Raw genomic sequence first — 21,720 nt, 5'->3', positions numbered from 1 at the left:
CAATGAAATAGCTCGACTGTATGTTAAAGATAATGGAAATGAAAACATACTGCATATGGACAGTAATAGCAAATACAAGTAAAACTATAGGGAGAGGAGACCCCCTTGTGGAAATTGATAAGGAATATATTTTATTTTTAAAAAATGACAATAAAGCCGAATGAATGATGAATGATATAATAAATGTATTATTTTATTGTTGGAGGAAACCGGAGCACCTTCACTAAACCCACACCACTATAGTAGACAACAGACACATTCATAAAGACAGCTCAGTACCGGGAATCAAGAAGAAGCCTTATGGGTGAGAGGTGAAGAATCTTCAAGTCCTGTAGCCTATGTACATACGCACAGCTCCTTGATATGCTGTGACATCATTTATGACACCCCTGACAACTGTTTCAGTATAAAAAGTTGTAACTTTGAAGTACAGGTGAATGTTGTTGATTGTCAAATTATAAGATTATTATACATGTATCTTTACAATTCAGGCCAGCAAAACAATAATACATTGATAATGCCACTGTAAAATGAAAATATAAGACTTGATATACATAATATATTTTTATATATATTTACCTTAGCTGCAAGCAACAATACTTGGGTTCTTTCTCCTGTGCGCTGAACAGAGGGAAGCCGCTCAATCAGCATTAATTAAATACGCGAGGAGCAGTGAGCAAGAGTCAGGTTTGACAAAGCTGCTCAAAGTCACTTCAGCTGCTTTAAATCTGTTTCACGACTGTGTGGGACCAATTATACTTATTTCAGCATTGACTGTATATAAAGATGGACAGAATGACAGCTCCCCAAAAGTGAAGCCAAACCATCTTCATTGCTCCCTGGTGGCTGGCTCGAGTATGGATAATAAATTGCTGCCTCCTCCATGTTAGTGAAGAGGACATGGGCTGAATTAAAAGGTTAAAAGGCAAAGAACACATCAAATAAATCTTTCGCAAAAATGGTTTCCATGATTTTAGGTATTTCTTATAACACAAACCAATTGGCATAATGCCAGTATACATAGAAGACACCATCACTGACAAACAAGACAATGTCTTACTGCATGTAATGTACACAAATAAATGTTCAAATGTTCATGTTTGTATAATTTTTTTGTATCAATAATTTGATGCTATAAAAAATGAAAAGTCATGATTGACATCTAAGACTGACTTGCCATTGGTTAAGCATGTGTATCGGTGGAACCTCGATACTGCAGCTCTACTCTACGATTACTACTGTGCAGATTCTAACTCCAAATGATGTCAAAAGTGGCAGCACCCGTATGCATGTCATTTTAGCTTAATCTTTCTTGTAGCCTTGGGATGGAGAGATTTGTAGGTGCCAACCGTTGACATGCACTGGACTAGACATGCTGACTAAAGACCCAGCAGATCTGTGTGAGCTTTACATATTGAGACTGGTACATTAATGCAGTGTTTTACTCTTCTGGAACTACCATGTTGTAAGCATTGAATTGTGTTTCATATTTGCAATATTATTTCTCACTTTTGAAACTTTTCTGTTGTAGGAGCTGTTGAGGAAAATTGTTTCAGCATATGCAAATTTAGAAAATGAAACATTTGTTTAGTTTCTTTTTTCGCACTGAGTTTCATACCGAGGTCACATGAACTGGCATCAGCAATGGTACCACATGTATGGTACAGAAATGTATGATATGGACAAAAGCACTTACATCTTCTATACTAGTGGCCAAAAGTTTCCTCAAAGTTGACCAGCTGATTTATAAGCTCACTCTGCATTGAGTGGCGTCTCCACAGCATTTTCTTGGCTTTTAGATTCCTCGGAAAAACAGGTGCACATGGTAGAATAGGCTTTGACCCTGTATTTACACCATTCAGCGTCTTACTACTTCCACTCAAAGGGTGGGAAGTGCTAGAGCTGACCCCGATATCAGGTATGGGAGCATGGGGATTCAGGGGAGGAAGGTATCCAGGGCGAGTGTGGGCAATGTGATCCAGAAGATAGGTCCCTGAGCCTCTACGCTCAAGCCTGGCTGTGTCTCGTCTCTGGGCTGCGCTCTCCAAGGACTCCCTGGATCCTGAGAGAGTGGAGGACCTGCTGTTGACTAACTTGTGCCTTTCTGATCCCACTCCAGCTCCACCACTGTTCTTGGTGCTATTTTCTCTGCTGCCAAACTGTGGTAACTGAGAGTCTGAACTGTAGTGGTTCATACCAATGTTCCGCCGACGGACCACATTTTTTAGACTTGAAACATTCAGTTGTCTAAGACAGAGGGAGGAATCTTCCTCCAAAGGACTGGATTCATGAGGAAAGGGGACACTGTCCTGATGCAGGTTTGGGTGTGAAGTAAAATGCAGTGAACTTGCAGCACTGTCATATGACATCTTTCTACCAAAGCCTCTTCTTCCACCTCCTCCCCTATTCTCATGTCCTGGCGTGTTCTCTAGTGCTTTCAGTAGCCCTGTTGTGTCTTTGACATCGATACTGAGGTGGCGTGAAACAGCAGGAGGTCTTCCATGGATTGCAAAGCTGGTGAATCTGAGAGACCAGTCCTCCTCAGCTGTAACTTCCACTGGCTCCTCCGTCAGGGAGCAGGTCTGGCTCTGCTGGAGCAGCAGGGAAGGACTTTTGGTCCGAGGCTCCGAGTGTAGTCTGTGGAGATTAAGTCGCTTATCCACTGTAGGAACACATAAAGGACTAGGATGTTGGATTGGAGAACCTGGTTGAGATATGACTATGCCAGGCCCTGAGCATAAACACTGGGAATCCCTGTGGCCAAGAAAAGGGGAAGCACCCACTGAGGAGCCCTTTGGAGAGGTTTGCAGCTGGACCTCATATGCAGACATGCAACAAGGTGGAGTGTAATGGAGACGCTCCTCGAGGTCAGGAGGTGGAGGAACATTGAGGTACTGTTTAGTCACCTGATGGCCAGATGGCAGTTTGTTGGTGGTGATGATGATAACTTCTTTACCCTTCACCTTGCAGGCATCCAGGAGGACCCTGAGGACATCCCTGTTTCCTGAATTGACTGCATAAACCAATGCTGATAATCCTGTGTGATCCTCCAGAGTTGGATCAGCTCCACTGCTCAGAAGAAGTGAAAGGATTTCAGCTCCAGCTTGTTCGAGGCATGCGTGCATCAGAGCCGTTTTCCCTGTCTTGTCTTGGATGTTTGGATCAGCTCCACTTTCCAAAAGATACCTATTGGGAGTGAAGATCACATTTATTACACCAAGAAAGTGGAAGCTAGTAATCCTCAACAAAAAACACGTACTTTCACCAATCATGAACTTACCGAACCATCTTGTGTTTGGGTACACTCTGGGAATCTGTGTGGCGTGTCTTGCAGGCTACCATAAGCGGTGTCTCTCCATGTTCGTTACTCTCATTTATGTAGGCCCCGCCCTCCAAGAGCAGCCGAGTCAGACGCAGACGACTCAGACACACTGCCTTTAGCAGAGAATTGCCATCTGTTCGAACCTCTGATGACTCATCCATTGTAAGGATCTTTGATAACTTCAGTTCACCTTCAGTGTTTGATGGGAGATCCACAGCCGAGTGCCTGCAATAGAGGAAGAGGAAGTTCTCAGGTATGAGGTGGGCAGCTGTTGGTGGCTTTACATTGTGGGTCCTCAAGTCAGAGCCTCAGATAAACTGCAAAGTTCACATCTTTTTTTTTCTCTGATCCACAATCACAAACTCATTCCCAGGCTTCTCTGCATGTATTACGATCAGATTGCAAACAGAAATATTGGCATACTTACGATACATGCTCGCCTGATGTGCTGTCTTTACTCTTCTCTGTTACTCTGCCGCTGCAGGTGAGGCCCTTATATGAACGGCACTCACCTACACAGCCCATAGAAATGATAACATATGTCTTTATATGATGATAGGTGATGTTGCTTTTTCAACCTTGAACTCTGAAGATGACGCACATGTCTGCATTTGTAAAATACTTCAAGAATTCCTTGTATAGTTGCCAGTGTACAATGAGGTTTCACAATGGTAACAGTTAAAACTCCAAACATTCCATCAGCTGTTTGTTCAGAAGATGGGAAGCGACGCAAAAGCGACAGTTAAGGGCACAACATCTGTTCGGTCCTTTTTCCAGCATCAGACATGAGAACACAAATAGATTTTCATCCTCTCCTGAACAGCCACTATTCATTCCTGCAGCAAATTGTGTGTGTGCCCTTGAGTTTCTCAGAATCTATCAAACTGTGACTGAGAGTAGAGTGTGTGTGTGTCAGTTGGGTACGCATGTACGTGAATACATTAGATGACACATTTTAAGTGGTCAAAGTGTTGGTGTACTTTTCAGTGTATACACTGTGGCATCTGAATTATCTGTACATCCTGATTGTGCCGTAGCCTAGCCTAACAGAGACCACCTTTATTAACCAAACAGATAAAGTCCCATCACTGCACGTCTGTCTGATCCTGAAACTAGATTTTACCCAATGATATCACCTCCACAATGTTACATGCATGTGTAATACTGTTAATGATCAGGCCATATTGTGCTTTATGGCCTTCACACTAACTCTTTAAGCTAATGTTAAAGGGAAACTGGTATTTTTCAACCTGGGTTCTAGGTTTATAAATGTGGATGTGTAAAAGAATGGTACTTACAAAAGATTTTGCCTTTGGCCGAGTCCGCATGCCGAAGTTGTGCAAGATACTGAACCCTAAATAGCTTATTCCCATAGAGAAGTGCTGCACATAGATACACTGTATGAATGTGTGTGTGAATGGGTGAATGTAAAACTGTACTTTTCATGGATTTTTAGTGGTAGGGCTAAGGGGTGAATTGGGACAGGCCCTTAGTACACAGATTCCAAAAGTGCCATTCATTTCCTGTACGTGCCCACATTTATAAACATATAGGGCCAAGGTTGAAAAATACTGGACTTCCCCTTTAAACTATCCTACTACCAATCTAAACGCCAAACATTTTAAGTTTTCAAAACATTGAACATTAAACATCAATTTTAAGTAATTTTATAAATTGTTACTAAAATGTTTGAAACAACATGAGAGCAGAGTTTGTGGGCTGATTGTTGAAGCTCTTGTGAAATATACAGCATGGCTTGATTTAGACCATCAGACATGTAGATACTATATAATTGAGCTATTGTTTTTAATGCAGCATCACATTAGCAACATTTCACCAGTGTAACTGGTTGGAGAGGAGCTCATTTTAACTACGGTATAAACTGTTGTTTGTTTGATCTGTAACACTGAATCATATTTTAGAAGTTAATAGTTTAGTGTGTAAAATCTGTAACCAATAAAATAACCAATAATATTAACCACAGGAGATTGGAAACTAACCTGTTTTACAAATTGGGTGCTTGAAGACACTGGGATTCACCCAACAGGGACGGGACATAAAGATACTATTGATAGCATTATGGGAAATAAAGGAACTAAACATTTTAAACACAACTATAGGTGCAACATAACAACTACAAATAGAGATATCTTGTGCTCTTCTGAACAGAGGTTGAACATTGTTCCTTCAATCTGCCTCTCATAAGTCCCCTAACTTTATGGGTATGCATTACTGAACCTAGTGCTATTGTAACTATCTGTACAATGCTGTAATGGTTAATTAGGCAGGACTAAAGCTGTATATGTGGAGATCAGGAGGGTTTAACCTTTGTTAGCAGCCTGTTCTGTTGGTTGACATTCAGCCTCATCTGTGCTTCTTTGAGCCTGGCCTTCAGCTCGCACCAAAACAGACAGAATAGCTAATGACAGAGACCGCAGAGAAAATGTCATTCCTTACCATTACTCCACAAGTGAAGGCTAGATATGTTTCATTCCATTCTCTCAGGTAAAGACATCAGTATGATTATTTATCCAAGTAAAGTACTGGGGTTTTATGTACCAGGAATATATTCTTTTTTTTGAAAGCGACAGAAATAACCCTGCAAGGACAATTTTAATGAAAAGAATCCTGTGCTGCCTGTCATTTACCACATGAACATATTCAAAATTATGATTACATGTGGCTATCAGAACAAGCAGATGATTATCTATGCATTATTTACTGGATATACCACATTGTTGTCTAACAAACCAGGATGAAACATCCTCAGTGACGAGTCCTGTTTCAAGGCCGTAAAACGTTTTTTGAGGTAGAAGTAACGGTTTTACATGAGTTGTATCCTCCCGACTTGAGCATGATGAGGTGTTTATCATCATTTCTACTGTTATACGTATAATTTTTACTGCATAATTAAGAGAACATTTTAGAAAATGTATGGCACACAAATGCAGCAACACAATATAAGATTATTTCCAAAAGCACAACTGTTAACATTGACACTACTTTCAACACTTCAGGTTATCGTTGGTATGTGCACAAACTTACCTGGATGTGTCTGGTTCTTTACCATGGAGGCTGTTCAAACTGCAGGACCCCTACAGCTGATGGGTCAGCGTCGCTGTGCAGGCTGAGGAGGAGTGTGGAGAGCAGACATCCGTGCAGGGGAATGACTGATGAAAGTGAAGAGTGTGGAGACAGATATTCATCAGATGAGAGCGAGAGGCTGGCCTATGGCTGCTGAGGAGCAGGAAGCACGCAGCCAATGACAGCACATCCTATTATGAGCAGCAGACGGTGGTCTTTGGTGAAGCATTTGCGCAGGTACGACTAATTTTTTCACCTTCACGTATTTAGACTTAAGATGTGCGCGATGACAATGGTGCAGCTGACGTCACCGAAAAGTTCAAGGCTGCAGACAGATTTGTTTTGGTGAGGATTACACAACAGGAATTTTCACTCACTTTGAGGACACATTACTATATTCTGAAGTTAGTGATGGAGTAAAATAGAAGTCACCTATTGGCCTGAGATTGATTTAGATTTTCTAACTTTTCTCCTATGTGTGAACACACAACCCATGAGGTTTAAATTTACTGTTCTTTTCCTCATACTGATTCATCTCTTACAATTTCCTGTTTACTGTGTAACTTGATACATTATACGGACATTTTCACATCAAACTCAGCTCTGGAATGTAATCCAACATATGTGCTGTTATGTCAGGTGATATGTCACAATGCCATCTCTTGAAATACACCTGGGAACAAAGCTGTTGTCTGCTCCATCCCAGGCACTCGTCCAGCATTCATTGTGTCCTCCATGAGGAAAATTATTCCTCTGTGGATCTGGGTTTATTTACATGCACATGTAGCAGAAATTGGAGTCTAATTTACACACAAAATTCTAATATGAAAAATTATGTTGTGGTTTTGTAAAGGAAATTAAAAAATGTCCAGAAAAATGTGCTTGTAGTTGTATATCAAAACAGCCAAGACAACACAAGAGTGTCTTCATATAGAACAGGGTGCAGAGAGCTGCAGATGCAGCTCAGAGAAGCACAATGTAGCCAAATGTGATGGATGAAATCATGAGAAATAGATTAGATTTAAGTTGTTAGCCTTTGGTTCCATAACTGGAGTTGATTATGTGTCCCTCGCAGCTGAGGAGCACACAGTAACAATCTATTTAGCTGGTGTTGCTGTAAAATGTCGAATAAAATATGATTGTATTTAAGATAAACCCTTTTCTAATAATTACATTAATTACATCCCCCCCCCTGTAAATGACTGCAGTATAGCTGAAATCAAAATTTATTGCAAGAAAATATATAGAAAATACAACTTTGTATGACAGCACCCAACTGTACAAATCACATTAAAAACCAGCAGTTACATTACTCTGGTGCCATTTACAAAATCACAAGGCTTTTTAAAAATGTTTCCTCTTCATGGCTCTATGCTCTCATAGACTTCAAATCTGTACTGGATACCGTTCTCCTCCTGCAGCTCCTGTGGCACTCCTGGGAACCTGTGGCAGACACAAACTTTACTGTGCAGCCCATCTGGTGTATACATGAATGTTAAAAGGTTCAACAACACTATTTGTGTATAATCAGTTTCTAAATTCAACAGCCAAGAGCTGTATTAACCAGATACGCCTGGAGAGACATTACTGAAAATAAATCTGGTTTTGTGACCATGATGCAGATGTTAGCTTACATCAGCATTAAAGGAAAACGTGGGTTTTATTTTAAACTGTTGGTTTGTTTCAAAGCAGTCGGATCATCTGATTTCTTCACTCATCTGATGCGTTCTTTGTGCCCCAAGACCTCAGCAATTAACTAGTTAGTACAATACAAACCTAACTAACTAATATTTGCCTTTCACAGACATATCAATATCATATTATGTTTGTGATTTACGTCGATATTAAAACTTGTATTTTACAGAGTAAAACAATGCAGAAAAGATGTGAATTTGTGTTGACATTTTACATAAATACATGTTAATGTTCTTACTTCAAGTTTTACATAGTTGGTTGTAATTGTGTTTTCATCTCGATTATCATTTTTTAAAGGTTATGGTTCAACTGTAAAATATCCTGTAAAAAGCCTCAATTTCTTTTTTGTCATAAGGGATTTATAATGACTTCTTAGGAATCATTAATCAAATAGTGTTTAAATATATATATTGGCCGATATATCAGTATCTGTAAATTTCTACTCCCCAATATCGGCATCTGCGAATGTGGTTGTAGTTTAATCCTAAATGACCCACAAAATGGTGATGTACATGTGTGCTGATCTTACTCTGGCAGCTGCCGGTATTTGTCTGGACTGATTTCCGGGAGGAAAGTGTCACAGTCAAACTGCTTCAGTATTCGTGTGACAAACAGTCTTCTGGTCCCCGGGCTCTCCATCATCTCCTGGTAACCCAAAGCATTCAAGGAATAATTATTACAGAGAGAAAAGGGGTTTGTATATGATGCAGGATTGTGTGGAGTTTAATTGTATCCTGAGGTGGTTCACCACGACCATCAGGTTTTAAAACAGTAAAATTCTGCTAAATTAAATAGTATTTGGATATTATTTCCTTTCTTTTTCCAGAAGCACTTAATTGAATTCTGTTTAAAAAAAGACCAATTTCTTCAGCAGTTTCTTCTTTTTTTTTTTAAACCAAAAACGTTTATGAAGTAAGAATTTCTGTGACTTAAAATTCTCCCCCATTGTGGTTATTTATTTATATGGTTAGAAAATCACTTGTGACCAGTGCACACCCTGGGTGCTCCATGCAGTACCTTGTAGAGAGAGCTGCCTCCTATAACCCAGACCTGGTCGGCCTGGTCAGCGAGCTCTGTGTCGATGAGCCTGAGAGCCGAGCTGAAGTCTGCCGATAGATGGTGTGCTCCTGCAGGGGGCGCTCTGTGGGAACACAAGGAGTTGTATTAGGTCACTGGCCCTGTTCAAACCAGGTATTAACATCCGTCCTGAGAGACCCAATTACAAGTGGACAGCTCGGCGTTCGTCTCTTCACACCTGGTATTAAAATGTGTCCTGAATGTTTCTCCTCCGCTCTAGATGCAAATAAACATTCTGTTCACGAAGACCAAATGCTGTTGTTTTTACCTAGTGTACGGTTGCCACAAACAAATCAACGTTTGTGCACTGAGAAGTGTCAAAATATGCTGTGAAACTGTAGCGGGTCAGATAACATCAGCACATTTGCGTTCACACAGAAGGTGGCCACGTCCGTCCCAGACCACATCTGAATTTGGTCGGACTGATCAGATCACGGGTCGCGTTTGGGTGTTGATCACTCAGGACAGATGTAATTACCAGGTCTGATCTGGTTCACTGATGCAAAGTGAAGCACGTTCCACGTTAGCCCCCGTAGCCCCTGCTCAAGTGACTCTGAGCAGCTAACATCCTGCCAACTGACCATCGTGTTACTTATTGACTTACAGGGTCGCTTCACCTACATTACTAAAAACATTTCCTCACCTCTAATGGCATCAATTCATGCTGATAATTGTTTTTGGACTTCATCAAACTACAATTTCTGTCAAACAAGAATTCATGAATTACAGAGATTTGAAGTGTCTGAACCTAATCAGACAGGACTGTGGATGTGAACCTGGGTGTAACAATCACCCGATAACTACACTGCTGTTATTATATGTAGCATTAACTCATTCATTCAAAAAGAAAGGAACATGGCCTCTGAATGCAATCCAGCCAGCAATTACATGTTAATAGCACTCAGTGTTTATTTATATGAGGCAGGGTTACTGGACTACTGCTGTAGAGGCTCACAAAAGAACCTGAACACACTGAGAAACTCAGTCAAATAGAAAGCACTACAAGCAGGTTGCAGTGTATCTACAGTGTATTTCATTTGTACACACTGTCGTGCGTCAGCTATAACTGTGTGTGACACATACTTGCACTGCCTGCTGAGGACGATGTTGATCCTGTTGTTCAGAGGTCTGTTCTTCTCCGGGATGGAAAACCACGTCTTCCTGCCCATGATCACCACATTCTGTTTACCTGCAGGACAACAAGGTTAGAGACCTCTCCACGATACTATAAAGGAAATCAGTAGATATAAAGTGCTGTTCACATCACTGGCTTCATCTGTTGAGATGATGGCTTTATGTCATTTAAGTATTTGTCCTTTTTTACAAAATGGCTGTTAAGAAAAACGTTTATATATACAGTAGGTACCACATCACCCCACTAGAGCACTGCGCTCCCAGAACTCAGTATTTCTTGTTGTCCATAAAGTCTCTAAAAGTAGAGTAGGAGCCAGAGCTTTCAGCTATCAAGCTCCTCTCCTGTGGAATCATCTCCCAGTTTCAGTTCGGGAGGCAGACACCATCTGTACTTTTAAGAGTCGGCTTAAAACCTTCCTTTACGATAAAGCTTATAGTTAGAGCTGGTACAGGCTTGTCTTAGACCTGCTCTTAGTTATGCTGTAGGACTAGAATGCCGGAGGACACATGACACACGGAGCTTCTCTTTCCTCTTCTCCCTCTTTATAACATTAATGTCTCATCAATACATGTTATGGAGTTGACCTCTTCCCAGAAGTCCTTGTGCTTTATCATTGCAGATCTAGGATCATTGCTGCGGCCACATAGTCGATCGTGATCGAGGATCATGATGATGCATAGTGGTGGCAGCTGATAGAGTATGATTACAACTAGATTGCATAGATATACAATATTCCTCCTCACATATACTACCATTACTGCTCCCTTCATCTCATTCAGAATTTTTTTTTGTATAAATACTTTTACATTTAAGTTAGACACTGTCTTTTATCATGAACATGTACTGCTCTTCTGTCTGAGACAAATTTGTGAATATGGGCTATACAAATAAAATGGGTGATTGTTCATAGGAAATGCATAGCCTGATACTACATCCAGACTATTTACACAATAAGCTTGGTGTAATGACTATAATGTTACATTACAAATATTTTATAGGCAGTGTAAATCCTTTAGCTGTTGTCTGGTTGTACACACTAAACCTGTTTCCTTACTTCAGTTTATCTCAGCTTCTGCTCTAGTACGTTCATGTATTATTTGTTTCTTATGTTTACAGTCTGTGGTTTCAAAATACCTCAATAAAGTGAATGTTTAACTAGGATATAAAACTCTTTCAGGCTTTAGTGTGTACAGTCGTGCAGTCTGTGGTTTCAATAAACTTGTAAACAGTGAATGTTTAACTGTGGAAGACACTTTGACCTCTGAACCAGGCATGATTATAGTGAACCAGGTGAACTTCGGTACCTTTCTCAGATGGAGTCGCTGTCATGCTTCTGAAATGTTTGAATTCGTTGCTGAAAGAGAAGACGACAGGATTTATTTGTTTCTGCTGCAGTGAGCCGCCGCCATGTGTCTTCCTCTGTTGTGTAAACAGATGCTAACCTGCGGCTCGTCTGTTAAACAGACTGAAGCTTTTCATGATTTCCATGAAAGTGACTAACCTGAGTCTGACAGGGTGCCAGGGCAGGTTCCCCCTGTTCCCGATCCCCAGGTCAGGACACACCGCCACGATTCCGTTCAGAATACGGGACATTTTGTCACAGAGATGGACACTGACGCTGCTGCTGTGTTCACACTGCTGCTTCCCGCCAGCCACTTACAGAAGCACCGGAAATGACGACAAGACTCCTCCTCCTCTTTCTTCCGGATAAAATAATTCCTTATAATGATGATTGGTCAAATCAGTCCTCCACAAACTTTAATGATTTTATTATATAATATAATTTGTACATGGAGACATTAGCCCTTACCAAAAAGTTAATGCACTGTTTTACTATAAAGAATGACTTTCTATGACCCTGGATTTCATTTATCACATGTATTGACATCTCTTTTATTTATATATATTTAAATTAAATGAACTTGTTTGTTTATATGTAATTTTACTTGTATTTATTTTAATTTAATTGACCTTGCATTTTTAATTTGGACTGTATTGTCTATTAATGGCTAACTGTTTACATATTCTATATGTTTTGGCAAATAACTGAAAAATAAATAATTCTTAGGTGAAATCAAATTCATTACCCAGCTCTTTTGTCAAATTAGTTTTTTTAAACATTTATTGTGGTTTTACATTTATCCTTCCATCATCATTACTACTGTATTGTGATTATTATACGCTACATGATTATTATACACTTATTATACAAATATATATTATCATATTGACCTTAGGCACCACTGACATGTTAACTGTATCAGACCAGAGGACATGTCTAGATATCATTTTCTTAAATGATGCCTAAATGCTGTATTTTTCTATTGACGTGTGACATATTGTTGAGTGAAGATTTATTTGTACTTTTTTCCAGTTTTCTGGCAGCTGATAGTCGTGTCATTAGATCTCTGCCATTTTGAGGCATTAAACACCTCCACCAGTCCTGTTAACCCCATAGGGTCAAACATATCAACAGATCTTTATTATTTATCATTTTTAGATTTTCCATTTTTCCCAGAGGTAACTCTTTTAAGTTCTGTGCATTTTACCCCAACCCCTTAAAGTAATTTCCACACTGCCAGCAGTATACTGTGTCTCCGATTGGGAAAGGGTGACTCTTATTTATTTGGTCCAAAATATCCATAGTCTGAATTTTGGTGTTATAATATATAACATATTTCCTGAAAAATACATGTCAGAATCGACGTGTCTTCAGTGGTATATAAAACACATTGACAAGTAAAAAAATGTTTTATTGTAACTGCTACATTACAATCAGAACTATAGTACAAATTGTGTATAAAATATACACATAAAAAAACATTTCTTACATTAAGTGGCTCAGATGCAGGAGCTTTGTTCCAACTCAGCACCGTCGTTACTGAGAATATAGACGTCTCCTTCCCTTAATGATCATCCAGTATTTTCTGCCAATCTTTGAATAAAGGCCGCCTGTGTGCATCATATCCGTGTTGTCAAAGGTGGACAACACTGCTAGGATGTGTATGATGAGCCAGTATGTGCTTGATGGGTAAACTCCACACATACAATATGGCCACTACATACAAAACGTGTAGTGACAGCACATACTATATACATCAGTCTCTGTCTGGCGACTGGCCTCTCAGCTTGAGGGGGCGATGTTACAGTGAGCACAGCAGGGGCAGCAGTGGAGTGAGTCATGAATGAAGATATCACACTCCAGACAGAACACACTGTGACAGGATGGACAGTTGAATACCTAGAAATATGGGGACCGAGAGGAAGACCGAGCAGTTAGAGATGGAAAGAGGGATTGAAATTGTAATAAATAGTATTTGTGTGATTATTTCCTCCCTAAATTTCAATTATCTGTGTATATTTCTAATCAAAACATAAATCAATCAGTGATCCACCAGTAACCCCTGAGCAAGACTGTCCTGGAACATGTTACTTTTTAACTGTAACATGTCTAAACTCAGCTTTTATTTTACAAGCTGAATAGAACTTTCTGTGACAAGTAAACTGAACTAAAGTGAACTACCCATGATTGTTAGGAAAATAAATACTTAACAGAATTAAACTGTTCAGCGGTGTAGTTGTGCCATATGGTTACAGTGTATAATATATACATCAGTGCAGTTGTCACTGTGCCACTAACTACGAAAACTGTCCGAGTACATAGATCAAAGTATTTATATACATTATTGGTATAACAGTATAAACAGTGAATAGTATTCAGCTAATATACTTACACTTTTATCCTTTAACTTCCCTTGACAAGCTTTACAGAACCTGAAACCAAATCACAACAGATTTAGATCATAGACTCTGTATTATGATGAAGTGTCTCCATTTCCTCCCACTACCCATAAATGAAGCCAGAATAAATATAAACACTGCAATCTCGCACATTTGAAGACAGTCTGCACAGTAGCGATCTGGGATGGAGCAACTATGACAACTTCCCGCCGATACACACGCTCGACTAATCGTAAATTGGTCTCAGCTTTCAGTCATCCACTCAGGAGTAGTCTGCTGTGTCTCATGTGAGACAGGTTGGACTGAATGAATGTATATACATACTGTATATATGCAAACTTTTTCTTAAAATGTTCCCAAGTTGAACCATCTCAAAACCAGCACTAGCAGCAGGACAGCACTGGCACTAAGTTCTTTGGTGGAGGCAGAGGGATTTAAGACCTATACTGCAGCCAGCCACAGGGGGGCGATCGAGAGGGTTGGGATTTACTTTTGGGGAGTTGTTATGTTGTCCATCTTTACATACAGTCTATGGTTTAGATTCACAGCAGCACAGTATGCGTTTGTGAGCGTGTGAGTGTATTAGAGCCACCTGTCTCCTTTGAGCTCCTCCACAGGACTCTCTACAAAGGCCTGGAGAGGGAAGAGGTGGTGGAAGGATCTGGCGAGATGTGGGGCTGACACCAGAGTCAAACCTTGGAGACAATACAAAACATACACACCAGGAACATAATTACATTGAGGTTTGATGCTACAGGAAGAAAATACAAGTTTCATCTGATCGATCACACACACACACACACACACACACACAGTGAATCCTCCCTTCAGACGTACCACAGACTTTACACTCCACAGGAAGCTCTGTGTACTTGGCATGGCACTGTGGACAGAAGTACCCTCCCAGAGAGAGACCGGGACCACTGCTGCTGTCCAGATGACTGGGAGACACACAGCAGGAGCAGTTCATTACAAAGACAAGTCATTCTCATACAAGCAGGCCACTCACTGCCCAGGCCTCAAGATTTAAAATCATACCATATCCAACTTACGACATGCTGAATGAAGGCTTGGCATCCTGGTCAGTCAGAGCAGCGATAGTGTGCTGAGGAAAACCTGAGCCAAACACAGGATTCTAATTAAGGGGGTCTGAGACAAATATTCTGGAGATGCTTTCACAGTCATGAATAAGCTTAATACTTTAATGAGGAACATGAATCCCCTGAATGCATATACTTTACCTTCCCTGTCGAAATTCACAAATTTGTATTGGTGTTGGTGTAAAGTTATAAATTGTAAAGAGTATGGTGTAAAGACAATTTCTGGTTGGGGTTTTAAAAATGTTCAACATAATGAAGGGAGTCATTATTCCGGCTATGCTCTGTAACATGTTTATGAATGAAATATTCTATTAGCAACTCATGGAAACACCATAGTAAAAATAATGTCCTATTGTGAATAAGGTCAGCAGTCGGAATATTGGTGTCCAAGTAAATGTATTCAGTGTCAGTACGGCCTATGAAAAGAACAACAAGTTAGGTGTGTATACTGAAATGACCAATGGCTGAATTCCATTTGGTTGCTTCAATTTGGGGGTTATGGTATCGGTCATGCTGACTCACTGTCACAGGGTCATGTCCTATTGGGCACTGAAACTGAACACAGCCATCAATGTTAAGTCTGTGTGACTTCTCTACCTGATCTTGGTGCCAAGTCCATTGGTTTGTACTGAGGACAGGTTCACAAATATATAGCTCCATTAAATATAGACTCTACTTTCATAAAACAGCTAGACACTGTAGTAACAAATATTACTCTAACAGGAAGAAACACTGCTTTAGTTTGGAACTATTTTCATTGGCACATTAATCCACGTTCAGCAACTCTAATGGAAATTCGGTGCAGCAGGTCGCAGGATGTGCTGTTAGATTTGCTGTTATTTAACACTTGGTCACTCTGACGTTATTTACATTTCAATGGAAATAGCATCTGTATACTGACCCATGCGTATTAAAGAGCATTCAGATGAGGAGCTGGCTGGGGGCGGTTTGATGTGCATTATCAGAAGCTCTTTGAAGTGACTCTCGTCCAGGATAACGTGGTATAAGCCGCCCGTCTCCCTGGTCAACACCGTGCACACCCGGACCTCTGCCGACAGGCCGATTACCGACACCCGCACCTTCAGAGACTTCAGGGTCTGACCAGGGGGGGGACACGGTCGTACATGAAGGAAAAGCAGACCAGAAACACATGTCAGATATACATTACACTTAGCAGCTGAAATGCTTTAACAACTACTGACTGGACACTGATGATCGTGCACCTCATTGGTAAGGGTGTGACTTCACCTTGATGAGTTCATAGATGTTGGCTGGGTCACATGTGGTGAGGCTGCTAAGGATTATAAGGATCTCCCGGCTGGTGTGTCCAGGCATGTGCCTTCAGACAAAGACAGGAACGAGCTCAGTGACACTCAGTAACATTACAGAGGGCTGTGTAAGACAAACACTGCAGAACCTACTTGAGGGACTGTATGGCCAGGTTGAGAGAGTTGTACAGGGACGGCTCTCCGACACACACAGTGTCCACGGCTTTCTTCAGAGCAGAAATGTGTTTCTTCGGGTTTCCTGGTGGTGAAACAAGACGACACATCACAGTAAAGAGTGTGGCTTAATCTGGACGGAGTGATGTTCACAGCTGTTTATAAAGATAGAGACACATGGATCATTTATGACATTGTTCTCTGTTGCCGTTACAACTGGTTTAAATTACAAATTCTAACAATGTTAACTTGCCCCTGTGGTTTTAAATGATAAAGTAAAATAATTTTCATCATTCTGTGAAGGGAGCTCAAGATGGAAAAATTATGCATTTTAAATATTAACCAACAATAAGAACATGATTAACAGTTCATATAACCCTCACCTGTCAGGTCAGTCAACTTCTCAGCCCTTTTATTCTTTGTGGTGATAATGCCCATCTGAGGACACAGAATACACACTGGTTTATTAAAGCAGTAACATTCTTTGATGGCATTAATACTCACACACTGCCACAGACACACACACACACAAACAGACAGACAGACAGACACACACAGATAAGAGGGATTACTGTATAATAATAATAATAATTTCAAAGTATACAGAGTATTCTGCATTTGTGTGAGTGAGATGCCAGTTGACGACAGGCAGTCAAGGTCACAGATGATATTCTATATTTTATTGCCTTTTTTCCCCAAATACCAGAAATAAGCAAATGTACATGGTATGATAACCATCAATTTTCATACCATGGTATAAAGTAAAAGTGGGATACTGCTGCAATACTGAATACAAATTCCAATCAAAAATTAAGAGAGGTCAGAAATATCTTCAGATTGAATGTGTGGTTCAACCATTATTGCATACTAATGTCTACAGAACAATGAAAGGAGAGAAGATATCTCATCTGCATCTGTGCGGACACGTTGGTCAAAACTAGTTATGAGTGCCGTAGCAAGTTTTCCAATAAACTCACCTCAACCTGTCACGTTAAAAAAAGAGCTGAATGGATTTAAGTGTGAAGTCTCAAAACAGTTCAGTGCAAAATAACTCATGACTGAACAAACAAACCTGACTGATGGGGTTTTGGTCGAAATACTCATCCACAAAAGCTTCCATCAGCTGCAGAGGAAAGGAGAGAGGGGGTTCTGCTTTACAGATCATCACATTGCATGACTGCTATTGTACAGTGTGATCGTTCTGCTACATATATTTACCTTTAGAGTCGCGGTGAGGCGGTTAGGTCTCAAGTCATGGTCTTCCATACTTCTTGAACAGTCAATCACCACATAGAGGTGACGCATCTAGAGCACAGGACATCCTTTAACAGCTTCTTCTCAAAGCAGAGTTGCTTTACACAACTTTAAACAAAAGTGGAATTGGGAATATTGGTCCTTACAAATATGTATAAGTAATTTTGCAGCGCTACTGTCACCATGTTGACATGAGATTTAAGAGAACTTGGGGATTAGAACCATTAAGATAATAAGTGAAGTGATAATAAGCTTCTGTAGGAAAGAGGTGGAACTCACTTACCATTCCAAGCCTCACTTGTCCATGGCTTTCAATCAGCCTATGATACAAACAAAGCAGCATATTAGTTAAGAAGTACAATAGCCTTCTATAGAATCAATCAATCAATCAATCAATGAAGAGCTCATGTATAACAATAAATACAGCAGCAAGGGGAAACATTCCACTTAAATTACATACCTGCATAAGTGCAATACACATTATGATACAGTGCTTGAGTTCATCTCCATCAGGAGAAAATAGAAATATTTACATCACAGCAAAGAAGAATTGAAAACGTAATTTTAACTAAATGCGTTTGAAGTCTCGAGCACACACACACACCTTTTCCTTTTGGACTGGAACAGGATCTCTTCCACTGTGGCTTTAAGTGAGCCAGATTCATCCTCCTTCAGAACCTCCCTGTAAGAGAAACATACAGTCACAGAGCATGTTATTAGGAACATCCGTACACTACATCTTATTCATGCAATTGTACAAGTAAGCCAATTAGGCGGCAGAGCAACTCATGTAGACAGGAGCTACAATTAATGTCCATCTCAAATATCAAAATGGGGGGAAAACAGCATCTCAGTGACTTTGACTTTTTCAGGCGAGCTGGTGTGAGTGTTTCTGAATCTGCTGATCTGTGATTTTCACACACAACAATCTCTACAGGTTTTACTCAGACACCCAACCTGCCTCCTGTCAACAGCCCAGACTGCTGGTTGATACACTTTGTTGCCTTAACACCAATCAGTCATGGTTTGAATGTCACAGGGTATTTGAGTGTTGTTACTGACCATGTTCATCCCTTTATGGTCACACTTCATTAAATGACTACTTCCTGCAGTATAATGCTCCATGTCACAAAGTAAAAGTCTCAAACTGAGTGTTATGAACATCACAGTGAGATCAGTGACCTAAAACCTTTGGCATGGTGTAGAACAGCACATTGGAATCATGAATGTGCAGAAACTACATAATGTTGAATCTCAAATAAGGTTTCCAACATCCAGAGCAAAAGGAGGAAGTACTAATGTGGTGTTTCAAATAAAGTGGCTGATCAATGTCAGCTGCAATGTTGCACCCATGACAACAAATATCTCAAGTTGAATGTCTCTTAGTATAACAGTCTTACCATGTCCTCTCGTAGCCTCCTTCCCAGCGCTTCGCTCTCTCTGGTTCTTCATCCATTATGTCTCCAGGCACGAAAGTCAATACACGATATCAGGCAAATAACTGAGGAACAACAGCTTCACATTAGTACACACGAGTCCACTAGACAGAGTATGAACACACCTATCTCTGATTTTAACAACACGCTGCCTCTAAAGCTGGTGAGTCTCAGAGGACAGAAAGAAAAACAGACAAAGCCTTACTCAACATTAAGTATATGTCATTATTTTAAATGAAATATTACACGAGTCAAATCATTTGTTGGTTACAAGTGACAACGACAAGTCTGCACCTCTGACAACCGCTAAGCTAACAGCTAACTGCTCTGTTGACGGACGTTGCTTGAGGTTGTTCATGTAATTAAATGAACTAACATAGAGTTTTAACACGTACGAATCTTGAGGGTTAATATCTTTTTCTATCGTGTGTGATACCGATTCATAACTAACTACAACAACAGTACCTTGAATTACAAGCGGTGCAACTCAGTTATCTTCCGGAAGGAAACAAGCTGTCGAGAAAAAAAAAAATCAGTTCCGCTCATAGGTTCCGCTTGCTTCTTGTTCTTCTTTGTGTTTTTTGACGAGTTGCAATAAAACTTGTGCATACCGCCACCTACTGTACTAGAGTGTGTAGAACAGGATTCACTACAGATTAGTCTGTAATAATGTAAAAAAAATAGAAAAATTATATTCAACTGAACAATCAGGTCGAACTAAGACTCATGTTACTGTTCTCTGAGTTTCCCAAACAAATCTTCATCCACCATCGTCCACAGCCTCTCACCCTTTGTTCTTCATTATATTGACTCAGTATTTTCAGTCTCCACACCAGCTTCTAAAAACCTTAATTATTTCACTCTATGTGCTCTATAGTATGTTCTGCCCTCACTGCTGTCATCTCACAATGTTCCAGTATTCCAGTATGCTTCATGTTGGTTGATCTTATCCATATCCTGTCTGCAGATTCATTATTAATCCTGACTTAATTCGACATGTACTCTCCACACATGGATTCTAAATAGACACTGACTTAATAGTGTGTAAACCAGCAGGACAGCTGCAGAGCCAGGACACAGCACAACATTGTCACGTCTCTGCTTCCACCCACTGAAGACCAACAGTCACTGCCATCACATCAGCTGTACAAACCGATCAGCTGCAATTGCTCCCTAAATGTTAAATATTGGAATTTAGACTCCTGTTCCTATACAGAATGATTATCGTGATTATTTGAGCTGCTAGTCAATATCTGTAAGTAGCGATAAAAATGATCATTTGTATACTGGTTTGCAGAGTATCCTATTTTGCTCTTCACCCAATCTTCCTTTTAGCTCAATGACAATACCAATTTTAAGTAAGATTTGGCTCCTGATGGCTTTTAAATAAACATCATTTACTGATCTTTCTTCTGTTGTGACCTCTTTAGGACCATTGCCATCATAAACACTGACCTTGTTAGGACCAGTAGTCCTCATGGGGACCAAAGTTCAGTCCTAATGAGGCAGAACTTCACTTCTGAGGGCCTGGTTAAGGTTTGGTATGAGGTTTTGGTTAGGATGTCCTCAATGCAAAGCCCCAATAAGAAAACCTATATGTGTGGTTCAGGTTTACTCTGTCAATCCCCTCTTTCTCTCTCTCCCTCTCTTGTAAATGTGACAACGTTAACTCTGAAAATCTGGAAGCCATATGAAAAACACTTCACCACCACTATGTATATTGGCAGAGCTCTTACCCAACATGTTAGCTTAATACTTTATCTGTATACAACTAGTCTGTGCATCCTCTAGCACTGAAACTCTTTTCTGTCAAAGTTCAGTGAGCTGCATTAAGTGGCATTAGCAGTGAAGTATTGAATCCACCTCCACATACTCTTTCCAAACATTTTTGAGACCCTATGGTGGCCTTCAGGCAACATGAAGTTCGCTTTATCTAATCTGAGCTACTGTAGAAACATGGCGGTGCAATATGGTGGATTCTGTGGAAAAGGCCCGGTTCCTGATTTGGATATAAAGGTCTAATTTCAAGGAAAACATTACTATGAATAATTCATAAAAGCACATTGTCAATAATATCTCCTGTCAAGTAACTATGTAGCATAATGGAGGTGTAACCTGATTCTGGAATCCTTAAGAATTCTCCTTCACATCTTACTTTCACCTCAGGATTTTTTCCATTGATGTCAAGAAAAAGTGTTTAGGGAAGGATATAGGATGTAATTTTTTGACCTATTTGAACGCAGCCTGTGTCTTCCTCCTAAAATTGTGATCCACTCCACCCTCACTGTAATGGTGGTAGCATTCCAGCACCAGCTGAATGCAAGTCCTCCGAGCACTGATTTTATTATATCTACCACATCACAGTGACACCTGAAATTCTGTGGAAACGCAGTAATACAACAATCTCCTTTATACCACCAACTTATACACATGA

At 40.1% G+C, this 21,720-nt stretch overlaps 3 protein-coding genes across 4 annotated transcripts; all 3 read right to left on the bottom strand.

Moving 5' to 3' along the window:
* Positions 1 to 1,706: 1,706 nt before the first annotated feature.
* Positions 1,707 to 3,608, bottom strand: ankrd34bb (ankyrin repeat domain 34Bb). Its single transcript, XM_035166143.2, has 2 exons — positions 3,281 to 3,608; positions 1,707 to 3,186 (listed from the first exon to the last, which is right to left on the bottom strand). Exons 1-2 carry the CDS (start codon positions 3,481 to 3,483, stop codon positions 1,707 to 1,709), a joined length of 1,683 nt encoding a protein of 560 aa, XP_035022034.1. The 5' UTR covers positions 3,484 to 3,608.
* A 4,008-nt stretch (positions 3,609 to 7,616) lies between these two features.
* On the bottom strand, positions 7,617 to 11,987 carry dhfr (dihydrofolate reductase). The gene is made up of 6 exons (XM_035166142.2): positions 11,815 to 11,987; positions 11,618 to 11,667; positions 10,262 to 10,367; positions 9,119 to 9,242; positions 8,631 to 8,746; positions 7,617 to 7,849 (listed from the first exon to the last, which is right to left on the bottom strand). Exons 1-6 carry the CDS (start codon positions 11,904 to 11,906, stop codon positions 7,768 to 7,770), a joined length of 570 nt encoding a protein of 189 aa, XP_035022033.2. The 5' UTR covers positions 11,907 to 11,987; the 3' UTR covers positions 7,617 to 7,767.
* A 1,058-nt stretch (positions 11,988 to 13,045) lies between these two features.
* gtf2h2 (general transcription factor IIH, polypeptide 2) lies at positions 13,046 to 19,889 on the bottom strand. 2 transcript variants are annotated; one of them, XM_035166827.1, is made up of 15 exons: positions 19,752 to 19,889; positions 19,251 to 19,351; positions 18,455 to 18,532; positions 18,134 to 18,170; positions 17,815 to 17,901; positions 17,669 to 17,719; positions 16,980 to 17,034; positions 16,576 to 16,681; positions 16,403 to 16,493; positions 16,056 to 16,251; positions 15,107 to 15,170; positions 14,892 to 14,995; positions 14,647 to 14,749; positions 14,048 to 14,087; positions 13,046 to 13,554 (listed from the first exon to the last, which is right to left on the bottom strand). In XM_035166827.1, exons 2-15 carry the CDS (start codon positions 19,304 to 19,306, stop codon positions 13,438 to 13,440), a joined length of 1,185 nt encoding a protein of 394 aa, XP_035022718.1. In that variant the 5' UTR covers positions 19,307 to 19,351; positions 19,752 to 19,889; the 3' UTR covers positions 13,046 to 13,437. The 2 variants fall into 2 exon arrangements, with proteins under 2 accessions (XP_035022718.1, XP_035022719.1); XM_035166828.1 differs by having other exon boundaries at positions 19,682 to 19,765.
* Between the last annotated feature and the right edge of the window lie 1,831 nt (positions 19,890 to 21,720).

This window comes from Hippoglossus stenolepis, chromosome 9 (genome assembly GCF_022539355.2).
Source record: "Hippoglossus stenolepis isolate QCI-W04-F060 chromosome 9, HSTE1.2, whole genome shotgun sequence".
NCBI classification, from domain to species: Eukaryota; Metazoa; Chordata; class Actinopteri; order Pleuronectiformes; family Pleuronectidae; genus Hippoglossus; species Hippoglossus stenolepis.
This window is presented reverse-complemented; position numbering and strand designations above follow the sequence as displayed.